This window comes from Amblyraja radiata, chromosome 15 (assembly GCF_010909765.2).
Source record: "Amblyraja radiata isolate CabotCenter1 chromosome 15, sAmbRad1.1.pri, whole genome shotgun sequence".
NCBI lineage: Eukaryota > Metazoa > Chordata > Chondrichthyes > Rajiformes > Rajidae > Amblyraja > Amblyraja radiata.
This window is the reverse complement of record NC_045970.1, coordinates 50,433,125-50,454,565: the sequence shown is the minus strand read 5'-3', so window position 1 is coordinate 50,454,565 and position 21,441 is coordinate 50,433,125. Positions and strand designations below refer to the sequence as shown.

General features: G+C 47.0%; 1 protein-coding gene across 3 annotated transcripts in view; it reads left to right on the top strand.

Moving 5' to 3' along the window:
- LOC116981393 overlaps window positions 1-21,441 on the top strand; it is a 55,275-nt gene that overhangs the window by 1,975 nt on the left and 31,859 nt on the right. For all 3 annotated transcript variants that reach the window (XM_033034440.1, XM_033034437.1, XM_033034439.1), the window contains exon 2: window positions 12,281-13,038. In XM_033034440.1, the coding sequence (XP_032890331.1) occupies window positions 12,281-13,038 (758 nt within the window). The remainder of the gene's footprint in view (window positions 1-12,280; window positions 13,039-21,441) is intronic.

The following is a 21,441-nucleotide window of genomic DNA, read 5'->3' as shown; positions in this document are numbered from 1 at the left end:
TTTTGCTATGAATGCTTTCTGCACGGCCTGCTGCACCTGCGTGCCTACTTTCAATGACTGGTGTACCATGACACCCAGGTCTCGATCCTTAAACTGTGACCCCCTTGTTCTGGACTTCCCCAACATCGGGAACAATCTTCCTGCATCTAGCCTGTCCAACCCCTTAAGAATTTTGTACGTTTCTATCAGATCCCCCTCAATCTTCCAAATTATGTCTTTTCAATCCCATCCCCCTGTCCAGTGGAACCGTGCAGGTCACAGAGTCAGGATTAGAACAGAGTTGACCTGTTGAGTGCCCTCTGACTTAATCCTGCCTATAAATCAGTTGGGCAGCCCTGCCGTGGTGCTGACTGAGCACGGTGCTATTCCGAGAGGCCTGACTGAACCTTTCAAAACCATCAGGTTTGGATTTATGACCAAAGTCGCAGACAGCCAAGGGTTTGGGTCAGAGAAAACCCGTGGTGAAAGTGCTACTGGTTCCAACCTCTGCACACCCCACCCCACACCACCCTCGCGAACCTCGCCCCGAGGCCAGAGATCAATAAACTGAGGACAAGTCCTTTAAACGGCGGAACTAAAAGGAGTCGAGGTGCAGCGACCCAGAAGCATGATTAAAAACAGGGCAAGTTGATTAAGCTGCTCAGAAATGAGATCCTGAACAGGGAGGTGCGGGGTACAACAGCAGGATGTGGACTTCAGCTGCTGATGCCGGCATTTATTTCCCTTCTCTAATTGCCCCTCCACTGAGTGGCAGGGAAGACCTCATTTTGTGTGTCTGGAGTCCCGCAGAGTCCACTCCGGGAAATGAAACTGATTTACTTCTGCGGAGAATATTGATGAAAAGTTTGTGCAACAATCCAGTCGTGTCATGCTTCCTGTTACTTTTAACACTTGTTTTTTTTTCTCTCTTATAACAAAGTCCAGATATTTTTCATTTCGTGAATTTATATTCCCTTGCTGCCAGGGTGGGATTCAGACTTGTATCATGATCAGTAATTCATACCAGAATGCATAATTATACAGTAGTTTCTCAGTATTGTGGCCTAGATAGTATGCCTTCTATGATGCACCAGTCTCCGGAGGAAATAAAGGCGTTGATGTGATATTTTTGGCTGTGGCCTCAGTGTGGCTGAACCAGGACAGATTGGTAATATTTATACCTAGGAACACAATACTCTCACCCATTTGGGCGGCACGGTGGCGCAGCGGTAGAGTTGCTGCCTTACAGAGCTTGCAGCGTTGGAGACCCGGGTTCGATCCCGACTACGGGTGCGTGTCTGTACGGAGTTTGTACGTTCTCCCCGTGACCTGCGTAGGTTTGCTTAGAGATTCCCACACTCCAAAAACGTGTAAATGTACCTAGTGTGTGTTGGATAGCCCTAAGGTCCTAAGCAGACTCTGTGGGCCGAAGGGTCTGTTTCTCTAAAACTTGAGGCGTGGTGTGGGGAAATTACTTTGAGATGGGGGAGCAGGATTGCTCCTACTTTTCTCTGTTCCGATGGCTTCACTTTACAGAGAAGGGCCTTAAGGGCCTGTCCCACTTGGGCGTCATTTGCACGTCATTTACGCGACAGGCCGGCAGTGACTGACGTGGGACAGTCGTGCGAAAATCGTCTAGCGGTACGACAGTCGCGCGCCAAGTAGCGCCAGTCTCCGTGGCAAGGATTTTCCCAGTGAAAATGTTTCAAAACTCGGCGCGCTATATACCCGGGTGATCACGTGGTGTGGCGCTCAAATGACGCGCAAATGGCGTATAGGCGGCGCGCAGCGATGCATGGTTATGGACGTTGACGCACGGTGACGCATAATGAATTAGCATAGGCAATGTTCGTGCGCACCGTGCATAACGATGCGGCACCACGCGCTACACGTACGCCATCAGTACGCCAGTGTGCGCAAGAGATATGTCACTCAGGTGGTGCGCGAGGATTTTGAACATTCCAAAATCCTGGGGCGATTGGGAAGCACCGCGCATTACCACGCGTCACTGCATACGCCCCCACGTGCGAGTCACCACGTGCCAACCAATTTTTAGGATGTCGCTCAAATGACGCGCAAATGACTCCCAAGTGGGACAGGCCCTTAAGCCTGCACATCTGAGAAGACAATAATATCCATGCAATTGCTGGTCTCTCGCTACTGGAAGCCTGTCTGACTCACAAATACTTGACCATAGATTCCGCATCTCGAATGCCAAGACTTGACCAAGAATGTTGGCCATCTCGCCCTCAACCTAATTATTCAGTCTGATTTTTGGCTGCAGCGCCCTGTTCCTGCCTGAACCCCTTGTACTTCTTGGTCTAATTTGGATTTTGAAAGGTTTAGAATGATATGGGCAGGTGGTACTAGCGTCGATGGAACATCTTGGTCGGCATGGACAAGTTGGGCTGCAGGGCCTGTTTCCGTGCTGCATCTCTATGATTCTCTGGAATTTAGGGATACAGCGTGGAAATGGGCCCTTCGGCCCACTGAGTTCATGCCAGCCAGTGATCACCCCATACACCACCACTACCCGACACAAGAGTGATAATTTACAATCTTACTGAAGCCAACTAACCTCCAAACCTGCTTGACTTTGGAGGGTGGGAGGAAACTGACGTACACCGGGGAAACCCGTGTGGTCAGGGGGAGAGTGTACAAACTCCGCACGACAGCACCTGGAGACGTCTGGATCGAAGCCAGGTCTCTGGCACTGTGAGGCAACAACTCTGCCACTGCGCCACCGTGCCGCAGTGATTCTATAATCTGTTCATCAGTTGGTTTATCTGCATTCCAATCCTGCATGTGCCTCATTAATGGGTCGGCCGTAGGAAGATCGTGCAGCACATGCTTCCTCTGAGTGTCATGAATGACGTGACCTGCAATAGGATAAAGGGCAGGAGGACATTGCACGGACTCGGAGAATCACACAGTGTAAGTGCCTGGCAGCGCTAATCTCCGCTACACTGTTTATTTTTGGCACACAGACCAGATCACTGAAATTCCCCCTTCAATGTTTCTATCTCTTCGCTGAAGAAAAATTGCAAGCTGCCTCAGGAATTTGCAAAGAGAGTAACAAAGTGTCACGACCAATGATGGTGGTAAAACCCCCTTTTCACGGGGCGAGTTGACGCAAGATGTCACCAGAGTGAAGAGGTCGTGGTCCAGCACGAGTCTCGCACGATATAACGGCAGTAGATAAAGAGTTCCCACGGTACTCGGCATTTATGTTATTCGTGCGAGTTACTTGGCCGTTTCCCGAGCAGTCGCGTTAAATCTTGAATGAACATCGTGAACTACACGTGACACAAATGATGTAACTTTTTTTTTCACACACTATATATATCCTCCCTTGGTTGAATCGGCTCATTTGGAGACATGCCTTTACGAAATAATTTCGAGTACAGGATGTTGGTTTTTTTCATTGTCGCGCTGCATGCAGCTGCCCACTATGTGCATCGAAAACGTTTGCTTGAAGGCAGAAGGGAGAAATTAATTAAAAAGAGAATTAAGAGGAAGTCTCACTGGGTGAAGCCCATCTTTCAACGGAGAGCTCAATTTGGACAATATGAGCAACTGCTTAATGTGCTGTGCGAAGAGGATACAAGTGCATTCAAAAACGTTGTCAGAATTTCACCCGAGCTCTTTAATGAGTTAAAGAATAATTTGGGACCTCTGCTGAAGAAGACTGACAGCTGACCCTGTTTTGGTCCCAAGTGCGGTGACCTTTCCATAGACGGTCCTCTGATTAGTGAACCATTGCATGAGTTGGTCATCTGCATTACAGTAGAGTGGTGGAATTAAATAGAACTTCAAGCATTAGATGTATTCCGTTATATTAAAAGTTCTGAACAGTAAATAGAGCCTGCCCTCCGCATTTAATGTGCTATTTCTTGTGCTTCTTGGATACCTGAGCACAAGTTGGTAAATACAGATGGCCTTTTTAAAGGCAAGCATTACAAGTGAGAATTGCCTGCCCTCATGCATAATTCTTTTTATGGCTCTTTAAACTTCAAACACAGAGGGTGTAAAAGCTGTCTGCGACTTTTTTACTTTGCAGCTGCAGGGCAGACAGACAGACTTATAAGAGAAGTTTAAGTTTACTGCAAACACAGAACTTTTACATCAATAGCAATGTATGTTTTAAAATCTTGGATAACATTAAATGGTTCTCCTCTTGATGAACTTATATATCGTTATATAAACTCACATGAGCACTCGGGAAACTCGGCAGCCTTCGTCTCCAGCAGGTTCCTTTTCCTCTCCCTGTTTCTATAATCCTCTCTGGATTTATCGTACAGAATCTCGTTAAATTGGAACCATTCTACAAGTTCCCCCTCTTGTTCCCTGGTGAAGTTATATGGCTTTACCTTCTGCCATCTTCCCTTTACATAAGCGTCTGTAGAGGCTATTCCTACAACGGCTACTGGGGAGGCAATCTGAATTGCACCTTGCTCACCCTCTCCCTGCTCCAAGGAGCCCACAGGCAGTGTTATCTGTGGCATCTCCTGTTGCCTCTCCACCTGTCTCTCTTGCTGCGTCTCCTCCTCATTCTCCTGCATGGCAAAAACATCTCTGACCCGCTTTTCCCCCTTCCTTTGAGATTTTCTGGGAGCCATCTCTGCAAGTGTTCCTGTTAAAAAGATTATCCAACAATGACAATTAGGTGGGACGTCCTCGAAGGACACATGTTCCCATGTGTCCTTTTGAGACCACCTTTTTTAATCACCTTCTGTCCCCTCTGTCCAGCTTCCGGGTTCACCGTTCGCAGGAGTTCCCACGGTACCCGCAAGAGTTATTACGGATATCGCACGGATATCGCACTGGCCACTACGTTCATATAATGTTGCAATACTCAACCACAAGTGTACAAGTCACTCTTGGAGAAATTCCAATTTTCTTGAATTTTCTCCCGAGTGACCAAGTTACACGATGACCTGCCGTTAGCGCTACGGTGGTCCACGGTGGTCCACGAATGCCGCACTGTTATCGCACGAGGTTCCCACGATGTTGAACTCTGGTTAACTCTTGCGTCAAGTCGCCCCGTGTAAAAGCCGCATAACACAGATGACCACCAAAAGCCCTTTTGAGTGTGAATTACCTCATCTGTCAGAAGCCTCCATGGGCACCTCATCTGCACTTTTAAGTGAAATCCAGATGTAGGAACGATTATTTTAAGTAACAATAATGTTAAAACAGAAGCCATAAAGGAAACTCACTAACTACATACAGTACATTGATATCAACTAATCAGTCTTTAGTTTTTCTTTTGTGAGGACCATTAGAAATTGGGGTCATAGAATGAAACAGTGTGGGGAAACAGGCCCTTCGGCCCAACTTGCCCACACCGGCCAACATGTCCCAGCTACACTCGTCCCACCTGCTTGCGTTTGGTCCATATCCCTCCGAACTTGTCCTATCCATGTACATGTCTAACTGTTCCTTAAATGTTGGGATAGTCCCAGCCTCAGCTACCTGCTCTGGCAGCTTGGTCCATACACCTACCACCATTTGTATGAAAAAATTACCCCTCAGATTCCTATTAAATAATTTCCCCTTCATCTTGAACCTATGTCCTCCGGACCTCGATTCCCCTACTCTGGGCAACAGATTCTGTGCATCTACCCGATTCATTCCTCTCAGGAGAATGCTGGTCCCATTATTTTCATCATTTCATAATTAACAATGCCACTGGATATCCTGGGACCAGACAGGCCCTGGGCTCCACAAAGTGCTTGGTTTAGTTCAGAGATACAGCACGGAGACAGGCCCTTCAGCCCACCCAGTCCATTCCAACCAGTGATCACCCCGTACACACTAGCGATCACCCCCTACACTCCAGAGACAATGTACAATTTTACCAGTTAACCTACAAACCTGCACATCTTTGGTGTGTAGATCACCCGGAGAACCCCCTTAAGGCTGGTCAGAGGGAGAAGGTACGCACTCTCTACAGACAGCACCTGCAGTCAGGATTGAACCCGGGTCTCTGTCGCTGTAAAGCAACAACCTTACTGCTATGCAAGCACGCCGCCCTTTGTGCTTGAGTGCAAGACACCAGGATCTGCAGATGCTGAAATCTTTAGTAATGCACAAACTGCAGATGCTGCCTGAGTGCTTTCTTTTTGATCCAGATTGTACAGTTCGTTAAAACCTCCCGACCTGTACATGCAGTGAGCCTGCACTGATAGCCCATTGTTTCAACAGTACAGATAATAGAGCAGTCTGAGACTCCATTGAAGAAAGAAGCATGCAGGTACAGCAGGCAATGAAGAAAACAAATGGCATGTTGGGCGTCATAGTGAGAGGATTTGAGTACAGGAGCAAGGAGGTCCCACTGCAGTTATACAGGGCCCTGGTGAGACCGCACATGGAGTATAGCGTGCAATTTTGGTCACCTGATTTGAGGAAGGACATTATTGCCATTGAGCGAGTGCAGCATAGGTTCACCAGGTTCTTTCCCGGAATGGCGGGACTGTCATATGATGAAAGAATGGGCATATATTCACTGGAATTTAGGATGAGAGGGAATCTTATAGAAACATATAAAATTCTTAAGGGATGGGCAGGCTAGATGCATGAAAAATGTTCCTGATGTTGCGGGAGTCCAGAACCAGGGGTCGGCCATTTAGGACTGAGATGAGGAAAAACTTTTTCACCCAGAGAGTTGTGAATCTGTGGAATTGTCAGCCACAGAAGGCAGTGGAGGCCAACTCGAGAGAGTTAGATATAGCTCTTAGGGCTAACGGAATCAATGGATATGGGGAGAGAGCAGGAACGGGTTACTGATTTTGGATGATCAGCCATGATCATATAGAATGGCGGTGCTGGCACGAATGGCCAAATAACCTGCACCTATTTTCTATGTTTCTAAGAAGGATTTGGATGGGCTTCAGGAGCCTCAGGCCATATTGCCCTGTGAGAGGGGAACTCGGCACTCAAGATGGCTTGCGGTTATACCCAGGCTATGAGTAAACAATCCTCACAAAAGTTAGTGGTTACTCAGCTCGGACCACAGCACAGATCATGTGTGGTCACAATTGATGAGGGTGCCCCGTATCAGAGGAACAGGTGTTATTTTGGAAGGAACATTAGTTTAGTTTAGCTTATTGTCACGTGGACCGAGATACAGTGAACAGCTGTTGTTGTGTATTGTCCAGTCAGCAGAAAGACTGCACTTGACACAATCGAGCCGTCCACCGCGTACTGGTACATGATGAAGGGACAAAGGAAATAACGTTTAGAACATTGGGGAGATAGGTTTGACTGAAGCAAAAATAGAAATCCCCAGGGATGCACCACAAACAATGCAGAGTTGGGGCTCTGCAGCTTGATAACAGGGCTCTGGAAAATTGTAAGCACTTAGGACTAAATAGAGAGGGACAATCCATCGGACAGTGAAGAAAGCTAATGGAATGTTGGCCTTCATAACAAGAGGATTTCAGTATAGGAGTAAAGAGGTTCTTCTGCAGTTGTATAGAGTTCTGGTAAGACCACATCTAGAGTATTGTGTACAGTTTTGGTCTCCTAATTTGAGGAAGGACTTCCTTGTGATTGAGGCAGTGCAGCGTAGGTTCACGAGATTGATCCCTGGGATGGCGGGACTGTCATATGAGGAAAGATTGAAAAGACTAGGCTTGTACTCACTGGAGTTTAGAAGGATGAGGGGGATTCTTATAGAAACATATAAAAATTATAAAAGGACTGGACAAGCTAGATGCAGGAAAAATGTTCCCAATGTTGGGCGAGTCCAGAACCAGGCGCCACAGTCTTAGAATAAAGGGGAGGTCATTTAAGACTGAGGTGAGAAAAAACTTTTTCACCCAGAGAGTTGTGAATTTATGGAATTCCCTGCCACAGAGGGCTGTGGAGGAAAAATCACTGGATGGATTTAAGAGAGAGTTAGATAGAGCTCTTGGGGCTAGTGGAGTCAAGGGATATGGGGAGAAGACAGGCACGGGTTATTGATAGGGGACGATCAGCCATGATCACAATGAATGCCGGTGCTGGTTTGAAGGGCCGAATGGCCTCCTGCACCTATTTTCTATGTTTCTATGTTTTTATGACACAATCGAGCCGTCCACCGCGTACTGGTACATGATAAAGGGAATAAAGGGACAAAGGGAATAACGTTTAGAACATTGGGGAGATAGGTTTGACTGAAGCAAAAATAGAAACTCCCAGGGATGCACCACAAACAATGCAGAGTTGGGGCTCTGCAGCTTGATAACAGGGCTCTGGAAAATTGTAAGCACTTAGGACTAAATAGGGAGGGACAGTCCATCAACTCAAGTGCCTTGAGGACTTCATAATCAAAGTGAAGATTGTGAGAGCAAACAGTTATTTGTGGATAACTCCAGGGTTGGAACCGTTCTTCAGACTGATTGCAGGGGGAGTTCTCTGTCCTGCCCCATCTCTTTTCCAGCTAACCTTCCCGCCTCCCTCCGCCCTGCAATCAGTGGGGGTGGGGACAGCTGGAGGAGAGGTGGGGGTAGTCTGGGATGTGATAGCTGGATACAGGTGAGGGGTTCAATTAGCAGGTTGTTGCACAAAGGCCAGAGTTGAAATGGCAAAGAGCATGAGATGAGCATAAGAGAGGCACAAAATGTGAAGCCAGAGGAAGCAAAGTAGATGAAAGAGAATGGGGAAGGAGAAAGGGAGAAATGGATGACCCAGGGAAGATAGGGGGTAAACGTGTGGGAGGGTATTTGTAGATTAGTTACCTAAAATTGGAGACTTCATTGTACATACCGTTGGACATTTCTGGATGCCCTCACCAGGCTTTTCAAGATGGGTTAAATTAGACAATTTACTCTTCATGAGACAGACACAAAATGCTGGAGTAACTCAGCGGGACAGGCCGCATCTCTGGAGAGAAGGAATAGGTAACGTTTTGAGTTGAGACCCTTCTTCAGACTAGTCAGGGGAGAGGGAAACTAGAGACATAGACAGATGCAGAGAGATATAGAACAAATTAATGAAAAATATGCAAATGAGGGTCTCAACCCGAAACATCACCCATTCCTTCCCCCCCAGAGACGCTGCCTGACCCGCTGAGTTACTCCAGCATTTTTTGTCTGTCTTCAGTTTAAACCTTAACCAGCATCTCCATTTCCTTCACACACATTTCGTCTTACCATGCATGAGATTGTTGAGACCTCCCATCTGTGCCAGTGTGGGAGAGAGGTCAGGAATGGAATCGTTGGCTGTTCTCTTTGCTCCCATTCCTTAGTCAAGGCTACCGGAGATCATTGCAAAACACAGAGCAAAAGAAAATGCCAAAACCGGAAGTTTTAAGAGTAAAATACAGGAAAACAAAACTCCTGATGATAGACGCAAAGTGCTGGAGTAACTCAGCGGGTCAGGCAGCGAGTCAGTCTGAAGAAGGGTCCCCACCCAAAACTTTCACCCATCCTTTTTTTCCAGAGATGCTGCCTGGCCCGCTGAGTTACTCCAGCGCCTTTTTGTCTATCTTCAGTATAAACCAACATCTGCCATTCCTTTCTACACAAATAAAACTCCTGGAAGCATGGAGCAGTAGAGTTGCCAAGCCTGCAGGCATATCCTCTTGTTTCCAGACACATACCATACCAACCTGAAAGAAAAACAAAGTGGGCATTGTAAAAGTGAAAATAATATTGCCTTACAATAAAGTCCCAGTTGGCAGTTTTTTTTCAGACAATTGATATTATTCCATTTCATACTCCCAACATACCTTTAACTCAATTTTCAGAAGTCATACAGTGGCATAATAAAATTTGTAGTGAACTAAGCAAATTTAAAAGGAGTTGGAAAGAAGTGCAGATGTTGGTTTAAATCGAAGGTAGACACAAAATGCTGGAGTAACTCAGCGGGACAGGCAGCATCTCAGGAGAGAAGCAATGGGTGAGACCCTTAACGTCACCCATTCCTTCTCTCCAGAGATGCTGCCTGTCCCGCTGAGTTACTCCAGCATTTCGTGTCTCCCATCAACTTTAAAAGGAGCACAGAAACCGGGCCCCAGTGAGTAAGTGTGGAAACGGGGTTCGCGGACGTTTAAAGGGGGTGCACAACGTGGGGTCCTACCCGGTTTAAAGGGGGTGCAGGAAATGGAGCCCTGCTGAGTTTGGTGTGAAGGCAGAAAATGGAGCCCCGTGCAGTTTAAAAGGGGGGCAGGAAATGGTGTCTTTCTAAGACGGGAGGGGCAGGAAACAGAACCAAAGGAGCCAAAAGCACATCCATTAGGATTTCACAGTGGAAACAAAGAACTGCAGATGCTGGTTTATACCAAAGATAGACACACAATTCTGGAGTAACTCAGTGGGTAAGCAGCATCTATGAAGGAAAAGGATGTGTGCCATTTCAGGTCAGGGTCCTTCTTCAGTCAAAAAAACGTAGGGGATGAGGGGAGAGGTGAAGAGCTGGAGAAGACAAAACACATGTTCCTGCCAGGTACTGCCCTGCCTAAGGTCATTTGTGGCCTCCCACAAATATGACCATCGTTGATTCTTGCATATCTTGCATTCATTTGTCCTATCATAAGATCATGTGATAGGAGCAGAATTATGCCATTCGGCCCATCAAGTCTACTCCGCCATTCAATCATGGCTGATCTATCTCTCCTCCCTCACTCCATTCTCCTGCCTTCACCCCATAACCTCTGACAGCCGTATTAATCAAGAATCTATCTACCTCTGCTTTAAATATATCCACTGACTTGGCATCCACAGCCTTCTGTGGCAAAGAATTCCACAGATTCACCACCCTCTGACTAAAGAAACTCCTCCTTATCTCCTTCCGAACAGAATGGCCTTTAGTTCTGAGGCTATGACCTCTAGTCCTAGACTCTCCCACCAGTGGAAACATCCTCTCCACATCCACTCTCTCTAAGACTTTCATTATTCTGTAAGTGTCAACGAGGTCCCCCCCTCAACTTTCTAAACTCCAGCAAATAGAGGCCCAGCGCTGTCAAACACTCATCATATGCTAACCCACTCATTCCTGGAATTATTCTTGTAAACCTCCTCTGGACTCTCTCCAGAGTCAGCACATCCTTCCTCAGATATGGGGGCCATCTTTGCTCATAGTACTCCAAATGCTGCCTGATAGCCTCAGCATTGCACCTCTGTTTTTTTGTATTCCAGTCCTCTTGATATAAATGCTAGCATTTGAATTTGCCTTCCTTACTACCGATTCAACTCGCAAATTTACTTTTCGTGTGTTCTGCACCAGCACCAGCACTCCCAAGTCCCTTTGCACATCCGATTTCTGGATTCCCTCTCCATTTAGAAAATAATCTTTGCCTTTATTCTTATTAACAAAATGCATGACTCTGCAATTTTCTGTAGTGAATCTCATCTGCCACTTCTCTGCCCACTAACCTCCTAACCTGCCCAAGCCCTTCTGTGGGAGTTACTCCAGCTTTTTGTGTAAGAAGGAACTGCAGATGCTGGAAAATCGAAGGTAGACAAAAATGCTGGAGAAACTCAGCGGGTGAGGCAGCATCAATGGATTGAAGGAAATTGGCAATGTTTTGGGTCAAGACCCTTCTTCCTTCGCTCCATAGATGCTGCCTCATCCGCTGAGTTTCTCCAGCAGTTTTGTCGACCAGCTTTTTGTGAATTCCCCTTTGGATCTGTTTTCTGGAATGTAGCTCTGACAGAGGTGTTTGGCTTCTTAACATAGAAACATAGAAAATAGGTGCAGGAGTAGGCCATTCGGCCCTTCGAGCCTGCACCGCCATTCAATATGATCATGGCTGATCATCCAACTCAGTATCCTGTACCTGCCTTCTCTCCATAACCCCTGGTCCCTTTAGCCACAAGGGCCACATCTAACTCCCTCTTAAATATAGCCAATGAACTGGCCTCAACTACCTTCTGTGGCAGAGAATTCCAGAGATTCACCACTCTCTGTGAAAAATGTTTTCCTCATCTCGGTCCTAAAAGATTTCCCCCTTATCCTTAAACTGTGACCCCTTGTTCTGGACTTCCCCAACATCGGGAACAATCTTCCTGCATCTAGCCTGCCCAACCCCCTAAGAATTTTGTAAGTTTCTATAAGATCCCCCCTCAATCTTCTAAATTCTAGCGAGTACAAGCCGAGTCTATCCAGTCTTTCTTCATATGAAAGTCCTGACAACCCAGGAATCAGTCTGGTGAACCTTCTCTGTACTCCCTCTATGGCAAGAATGTCTTTCCTCAGATTAGGAAACTGTACGCAATACTCTTGCAACTTAACTGCAAAAAAAACTCAACAGGTGACTTCCGCTGTTCAAGTCACTGGACCTAACAATGTTGGTGTTTTGCTTTTGTCTCGGAAGTGGCGAAACAGGAATCATCCAAGAAGAACGTGGTGTTGACCAAGGTGACAGCCCTGAGAAATGGCTCCGAGTGTGAGCACAGTACGCCCCATCCAACGGCAGCCATCACCGGCAACAACAACCCAACACCAATAACGAACGGCGGCGCTGATCTCGGCAAGTCCGGGTACCACAACGTATTCTCGGGGCTCGCCGGCAGAAAGGGATCGGCAAACTGCACCGTCCTGAAGTTGTACAAATCCGAATCGGAGGACTCTGGTGCCGAATTTCCAAGCGGCGCTAATTCTCCATTGACTCCCTCGGGCTCCGAGCAAAGCCTTGTTATACACCGAAGAGTTTCATCCTGTGACTCCGGGATGGCGCTGAGCATCACTTCCACGTCCCCTGCAGTTCAACATTTACCTCTAGCAAGCCCCTGCGCCAACTCTGGTGCGGCGTGCATCAAAGAAGATCGGGAAGACCAAGATGCCGCGGCAGAGGTCGGGGAACAGCCGGCGGCGTCTACGAATTGGAGAGAGGACCACAGGTCCAGCAGTCACTTCAGTCCGAGTCCTCCACCCGCGGACGAAAGAACGAAGCGGTCCAGGCGTGTATCGCTCGTTGAAATAGTCATTGCCGACACCAGTTCTCTCCCAGTGTCAAATGGTGGAATGGAACATCGAGATCTAGTGGCTCAGTTAGATCACGAACCATTGAAAAGGAGGCAATCAAACGAAAGTCTGGATAAATACATGGAGAAGTGCTGCAGATTAAGCGAGGTAAGAGATCATAAAATGTTTTAGCATTTACAGTTTAATCCCAGATTCACACTTTGGTGATTTAATGGAACCCTGGGATGTTTCTCAAGGAGGTTTACTTTAGTTTAGAGATACAGGGCGGACACAGGCCCTTCGGCCCGCCGAGTCTGTGCCGACCAGGCACAGAGTCATGGAATATGGGGAAAAGGCAGGAACGGGGTACTGTGTGTGGATGATCACAGTGAATGGTGGTGCTGGCTCAAAGGGCCGAATTGCCTACTCCTGCACCTATTGTCTATTGTCGATTGACCAGCGATCCCCGCACACTAGAAACATAGAAACATAGAAAATAGGTGCAGGAGGAGGCCATTCGGCCCTTCGAGCCTGTACCGCCATTCAATTTGATCATGGCTGATCATCCAACTCAGTATCCTGTACCTGCCTTCTCTCCATACCCCCTGATCCCTTTATCTACAAGGGCTACGTCTAAAGCCCTCTTAAATATAGCCAATGAACTGGCCTCAACTACCTTCTGTGGCAGAGAATTCCACAGATTCACCACTAATAACACTATCCTACACACACGAGGGACAATTCACAATTTTACCAAGCAAATTGACCTACAAACCTGTACGTCTTTGGGGTGTGGGAGGAACCGGAGCTCCTGAAGAAAACCCACCCACAGTGGTGACGGGCCGGAAAGCGCACAAATTGCAAATTGTTCCTAGTGTGCAGAGTAGTGCGAGTGTGTGAAGTGATTGCTGGTCGTCCCGGATTTGGTGGGCCGAAAGGCCTGTTTCCATGCTGTATCTCTAAAGATGGTGGGAGAATTAGGAAGCAGCGACTTGGTGACCTAAAATGTTAATACCAGTGGAACTGAATATCGGGCACATTGCCCCTTATGCCCTGTCCCACTTAAGAAACCTGAACGGTAACCTCTGGAGACTTTGCGCCCCACCCAAGGTTTCTGTGCGGTTCCCGGAGGTTGCAGGTGGTTGCCGGAGGTTGCAGGCAGTGGAAGCAGGTAGGGAAACTGACAAAAACCTCCGGGAACCGCACGGAAACCTTGGGGCGCAAAGTCTGGGATGTCAGCGGCAGAGTTGCTGCCTTGCAGCATCGGAGACCCGGGTTCGATCCTGCTACAGGTGCTGTCTGTATGGAGTTTGTGCATTCTCCATGTGGGTTTTGTCTGGGATCCCTCTATTTGCCATAGAGGGAGTACAGAGAAGGTTCACTAGACTGATTCCTGGGATGGCAGGACTTTCATATGAAGAAAGACTGGATAGACTCGGCTTGTACTCGCTAGAATTTAGAAGATTGAGGGGGGATCTTATATATATCTTGAATATAACAATATTTAATTCACGTAGGAAGGAATTGCAGATGCTGGTTTACAACGAAGACCGCCACAAAATGCTGGAGTAACTCAGCGGGTCAAGTACCCCAAACATCACCTATTCCTTTTCTCCAGAGACCCTGCCTGATCCGCTTAGAAGATTGAGGGGGAATCTTATAGAAACTTACAAAATTCTTAAGGGGTTGGACAGGCTAGATGCAGGAAGATTGTTCCCGATGTTGGGGAAGTCCAGGACAAGGGGTCACAGCTTAAGGATAAGGGGGAAATCCTTTAGGACCGAGATGAGAAAAACATTTTTCACACAGAGAGTGGTGAATCTGTGGAACTCTCTCCCACAGAAGGTAGTTGAGGCCAGTTCATTGGCTATATTTAAGAGGGAGTTAGATGTGGCCCTTGTGGCTAAAGGGATCATGGGGTATGGAGAGAAGGCAGGTACGGGATACTGAGTTGGATGATCAGCCATGATCATATTGAATGGCGGTGCAGGCACGAAGGGCCGAATGGCCTACTCCTGCACCTATTTTCTATGTTTCTTTGTTTCTAAAGTCTCCTGAGGTTTCCGTTCAGGTTTCCTAAGTGGGACAGGGGCATTATTACTGTCATTCTAAAGAAGGGTCCAACTCGAAATGTCATCTATCTGTGCTCTACTGGGATGCTGCCTGATCTACTCCAGCACATTGTGTCTTCTTTGGTTAACCAGCATTTGCAGTTCCTAGCTCCTGCTCCCTCATACAGCTTGTTCTGAATGCCCGCCACCCTGCGAGATTCATTTGGGCACATCTGATGTTTTCCTGGTATCTTTTGCACACTTACAGATAGAACAACGTGTGTACAGCATGCTTCCTCCCTTAAATGCCATTGAATCTTTCCCCAACACTGATAAGTGTTGGCAGTACAACTAGAAAAGTTACTTTGCAGCAGTTGCTACAAAGTATTTACGCATGTCTAACCTCTCATTTGCCGTCTTCATTACTGTCCTTGCATTGAACCACATAGCAATTTAAAAAAATGACAGGCCTTGTGCATTATTCCTGTATCTGCAGCCATAAGGGGTGCAGATGCTGAAAGCTTGAGTAAAACACAAAGTGCTGGCTGAAGTAACTCAGCGAGTCAGGCAACATTTGTGGAGGAGATTTCCATAGTCTGAAGAAAGGTCCCGACTGGAAACGTCACCTAAAAACCAAGTCCTCCAGAGATGTTGCCTGAGGCGCTGCGTTTGGCTGCAACCGGCCTCTCTACTCGCTGGAGTTTAGACGGTTGAGGGGGGAACCTCATAGAAACTTACAGAATAATGAAAGGCATAGATCGAGTGGATAGGGTAGAAAGGATGTTTCCACTGGTGGGAGAGTCTGGGACCAGATGTCAAAGCCTCAGAATTAAAGGGCGCTCTTTTAGAAAGGAGGTGAGGAGGAACTTCTTTAGTTAATTTGTGGAACTCATTGCCACAGAGGGCTGTGGAGGCCAAGTCAGTGGAGATTTTTACGGCAGAGATAGACAAATTGTTGATTAGAACGGGTGTCAAGGGTTATGGGAAGTAGGCAGGAAAATGGGGTTAGGAGGCAGACATCAGCCATGATTGAATGGCGGAGTGGACTCGATGGGCCAAATGGCCTCATTCTACTCCTATAACTTGTGAGCTTGAGAGTAACTCCAGCACTATGTGATGGGAATAGACAGGTGACATTTCGGCTCTGGACCTTTCCTCAGACTGATCTGAGTAGGGGGGAGAAAATTAGAAAAGAGAGGTGTGGGTGGGACGAAGCCTAGCGAGTGATTGGTGATTGAAAGGCAGGGGAGCAGCAGGAATCACAGAGGGAGAGAGGGTCTTACAGAACTCCCGCCAGAGAGAGGAGAAGAGTTCTCTCAAAGTTGGCATACTTTGAGGGGATTTTTTTTTTAGTGGGCCTGTACTCCAGCACGTTGTGTATTAAATAATAGCAGTTAATTCGTTGTTCCTTTGCTAACCTTTGGAACCGGGTGTGTTCCTGTGGTTGGGAAAGAGATTTTACTGAATGTCTTTGGAACGTTGCGTAGGAAGGAACTGCAGATGCTGGTTTAAACCGAAGATAGACACAAAAAGCAGGAGTAACTCAGCGGGACAGGCAGCATCTCTGGAGAGAAGGCATGGGTGATGTTTTGGGTAGAGACCCTTCTTCAGACAGTCTGAAGAAGGGTCTCGACACGAAACGTCACCCATTCTTTCTCTCCAGAGATGCTGCCTGTCCCGCTGAATTAGTCTGTGACTGTCTTTAGAACATTCATTGAGTGGGTCTATGATCAGCCAGAACTTCTGATGCTTATTGCTGCCAATGAAAATGTAGTGACAAGACTATGCTCATCATAATTTTCCACATCTGTCCTTCCACTCTATCCCACCCCCTGTTGCATCTCCTCTTGGTCTGTGACAATTTAGATCAGTTTAGAGATACAGAGTGAAAGCAGGTCCATCAGCCCACCGAGTCCACACCGACCACATTCGACAATGTTCCACATGGTAGGCTGCTCTGGAAGGTTAGATCGCATGTGATCCAAGGAGAGATAGCTGAATGGATAGCAAATTGGCTCCATGGAAGGAAGCAGAGGGTGATGGTGGAAGGTTGCTTCTCGGACTGGATGCCTGTGACTAGTGGTGTGCCTCAGGGTTCGGTGCTAGGCCCATTACCGTTTGTCATCTACATCAATGATTTGGATGAGAACATACAGGGCAAGATTAGCAAGTTTGCTGATGATACGAAAGTTAGTGGTTTTGCGGATAGTGAAGATGGTTGCGAAAGATTGCAGCAGGAACTGGATCGATTGGCCAGGTGGGTGGAGGCATGGTTGATGGAATTTAATACAGAGAAGTGTGAGGTGTTGCATTTTGGGCAGGACCAACACAGTAAATGTTAAGCCTCTGGGTAGTGATGTAGAGCAGAGGGAGCTAGGAGTACAGGTGCATGGTTCCTTGTAGGCCGAGTCGCAGGTAGATAAGGTGGTCAAAAAGGCTTTTGCCACTTTGGCCTTCATTAGTCAAAGTATTGAGTTTAGGAGTTTGGAGGTCATGTTGCAGTTGTATAAGACATTGGTGAGAGCGCATTTAGAATATTGTGTTCAGTTCTGGGCACCATATTATAGGAAAGCTATTGTCAAGCTTGAAAGGGTTCAGAAAAGATTTACGAGGATGTTGCCAGGGCTAGAGGGTGTGAGCTATAGGGAGAGGTTGAGTAGGCTGGGTCTCTATTCCATGGAGCGCAGGAGGATGAGGAGAGATCTTATAGAGGTATACAAAATCATCAGAGGAATAGATCGGGTAGATGCACAGAGTCATTTGCTCAGAGTAGGGGAATCGAGGACCAGAGGACATAGGTTCAAGGTGAAGGGGAAAAGATTTAATAGGAATCCGAGGGGTAACTTTTTCACACAAAGGTGGTGGGTGTATGGAACAAGCTGCCAGAGGAGGTAGTTGAGGCTGGGACTATCTCATCATTTAAGAAACAGTTAGGCAGGTACATGGATTGGACAGGTTTGGAGGGATATGGACCAAGCGCATGCAAGTGGGACTAGTGTAGCTGGGACATTGTTGGCGGTGTGAGCAAGTTGGGCCAAAGGGCCTGTTTCCACACTGTATCACTCTATGACTCTGAAGCAGTTTGGCAGATACAGAGTCAAAGGTTTCTGCAGTTTCCTCAAATGCCCCTGCATAAGAGAAGAGTGAGAAGGTGTCCTGAGCTTGCAGCGAATGTTGCTTTAATGAACCAAGAGCAACCAGGAGTTCATCAGTTTCACTCTGTTGATAATCGCCAGGTTTCACATAAATCTTCACTAAGCTGTCCTGAAGCAATGTGCCAAAGCTTCAGGAATTCTGAGGAGTTGACCAGTTTTCTTCTTCACAAGAACCATAAATAGTTGACATTCCTTGCATACTCTTCAGAGAGATAAGAGAGTATAGGCATCATATCCATTGCAACACAACTACCCAACCTGTGAGGCCAAAACCAATGTGCATTTGCGCAGATGTGGATGTATTGGTATTACATCTGTATCTCTCTGCATCTCTCGTTTCCATTTCCCCAGACCAGTCTGAAGAGGGTGCCTTGACCTGAAACGTCACCCATTCCTTCTCTCCAGAGATGCTGTCTGTCCCACTGAGTTACTCTTGTGTCTACATTGGTATTGGTTTACTAATGTGACATACTGAAATACAGTGAAAATATTTGATTGCCTGCTCTCCAGTTAAACCATATTGTACATGAGTATAATCAAGCTATACACGTACAATAGGTACTGAAAGGTGAAAAATACCAGAATTCAGAATATAATGTCACAAAATTACAGAGTTATTTATAGAGAAAGTGCTGATTAAAAAAAGTGCAAGGGGTCCAATGTGGTAGCATGGAAGATTGGGATTACACCCACAGTTAAGAGAAGAATATTATGTAGTCTGATAACAGTGGGAAAGAAGCTTTTATACATACAGTGTGGAAACATCTCTTTGGCCCAGCGAGTCTGCGCCGTTCAGCAATCACCCCGAATGCTACACACTCGGGACAAGTTACAATTTACAAAAGCTAATTAACCAACAAACCTGTACGTCTTTGGAGTGTGGGAGGAAACAGGAGCACTGGGAGGAAACTCATGTGGTCACAGTGAGAACGTGCAAACTCCGTACAGACAGCACCTGTAGTCAGGACCTAATCCGGGTCTCTGGCGTTTTGAGGCACTGGCTCTACCACTGTACCACCCTGAATGTGTAGCATGATTGTTAAACAAGCAATTTATCTGATTTCATCGTGAAATAATGTATTTAAAAGGGTGCAGGACAAAGTGGTTAATGACAGTAAGGATCTGAAATTAATGAATGTCAGTAAAATTAACCAACTGTAGAAAATAAGAGGTCTAAATGCCAATGAAACCCTTGGAAGTGATGGCCTGCATGTCGGAGTTTCCTTTAACAAACTACAGTCAAAGTGGATGCAGTGATTATGATCATCCAAAATTCCTTAGATTCTGGAATGTTTCCAGTAAATTGGAAGGTAGTAAATCTATTCAGGAAATGGAGAAAAATAGGGAATACAGACTATTTAATCTGTCTTTAAGCAATTGCTATATACATTATTATCGTTGCAAGACACATAAAAACCCGTCTGTTTAAGCAGAGTCTTAAAAAAGCAGCTTGTAACATATTTAATATTAGGTTCTGAGAGTCATGCAGCCTAGAAAAAGGCCTTTCTGCTCACGCCAAGCATCAAGAGGTTGTTGTTGAGAATGTAACAGCATCGTAGATGAATAGATCTAGACTTGTAAAAGACCAGATGTCGTCCAGCCCACCACACAGACCAGACTCCCCACCGTTGACTCCATCCACACTTCATGCTGCCTCGGGAAGGCAGCCAACATAATCAAAGACTTGTCCCACCCCAGTCATTCCTACTTCTCCCTGCTCCCCATGACGGAAAAGGTCCAGAGGTTTGAAAGTGCGCATCACCAGCCTCGGGACAGCTTTTCCCCCCACTGTTATCGGGTTTGTGAATGGTCCTTCCATAAGTTTAAGGGCCTGTCCCACGAGCATGCGCCTGCATGCGGCAAGCGCGACCAAACCAGAAGCGGGGGCCGCGTGGAGGTCGAGTGAGTGACATGAAGTTCGAGCGAAGTCCGCGGGAAGTTCGCGCGTGACGCACGGCGTCGAGGTGGCTGCGGGCCGGCAGGCCGTTGCCGCGCGGAATTTTTGAACACGGTCAGTTTTTCGGAGCCCCGTGCGATGTCGGGACCACCTCCGCACAACTCCATACGGCTCCGGCGATCGAAGTGGGACCGGCCCCGCGAGGCCGTACGGCTCAAGGGACCACGTTAGGTCGCGCTTGTTGCATGGAGTCGCATGCTCGTGGCACAGGCCCTTTAGGTCGCGCTTGCCGCATGGAGTCGCATGCTCGTGGGACAGGCCCTGAAGGCACTGTGTGATTCATCTCTGCCCCACTGCGGACATTATACTTGACCTATGGAATTTTCTGCGCTACAATGCTGTATTCCGCATCCTCTATCTTCCCCTTTGCTCTACCTATTGTACTTCAGTTGGACTTGATTGTATTTATGTATATTACTTGACCCAATTTGATAGCATGTAAAACAAAGCTCTTCACAGTAACCTTAACCTAAACCGTGGATGAGGTGCCACACCATAGGCAGCTGTACAAAAGTACACTTTATGCGATTGAACATAATATGATAGAGCGCACGCAGGCTTGATCCATGCTTCCAGATGACTGACAATGTAAAACCCAGGGGGACGTAAGTTTTAAAGAGGATTTTAAAGGTTACTGAAGGTACATGTTGGGAGTAGAGGGATACGGATCACGTGCAGACAGAGGAGATTAGATGAACCTCTTTGTCATGTTGTCAAAGATAGAGACAAAATGCAGGAGTAACTCAGCGGGACGGGCAGCATCTGTGGATAGAAGGAAGGGGTGACGTTTGGGGTCGAGCTCCTTCTTCAGACCATATGTACTCTTGTACGTATGACAATAAACACTAATGACTCGTGACTCTTTACACCATGTTTGGCAGACATTGTGGGCCGAAGGGCCTGTTCCTGCGTTGTACGGGTCTTTGTTCTATGTATTTAGATAGGATTGGCTATGATCTTACTGATGAAAGGAACAGTCTTAAGCTGCAAGATGAGGGTGCTATTACAGAGACCACTTCTTCTACCTGATGGAGATCTTACTCAATGTATCTGCCTTTCTCTCTTGAGTTCTGTCACATCTTCTGCACGATCAGATCTATGGATAGGTAGAGTTGCTGCCTTACAGCACTTTCAGCTCCAGATGTGCGGGTTCGATCCCAACTACGGATCCTTGTCTGCTCGGAGTTCGTACGTTCTCCCCGTGACCTGCGTGGGTTTTATCCGAGTTTTTCCGTTTCCTCCCACACTCCAAAGCAAAGATCTTATAGCGGAGGATCTTTGCTCCAAAGACCCACAGGTTTGTAGTTTAATTGGCTCGGTGTAAATGTAAAGTTGTCCCTTGTCGTGTGTGTAGGGTAGTGCTGGTGTGCGGGGATCGCTGGTCGGTGACGAAGCTCCCCGTTTCCAC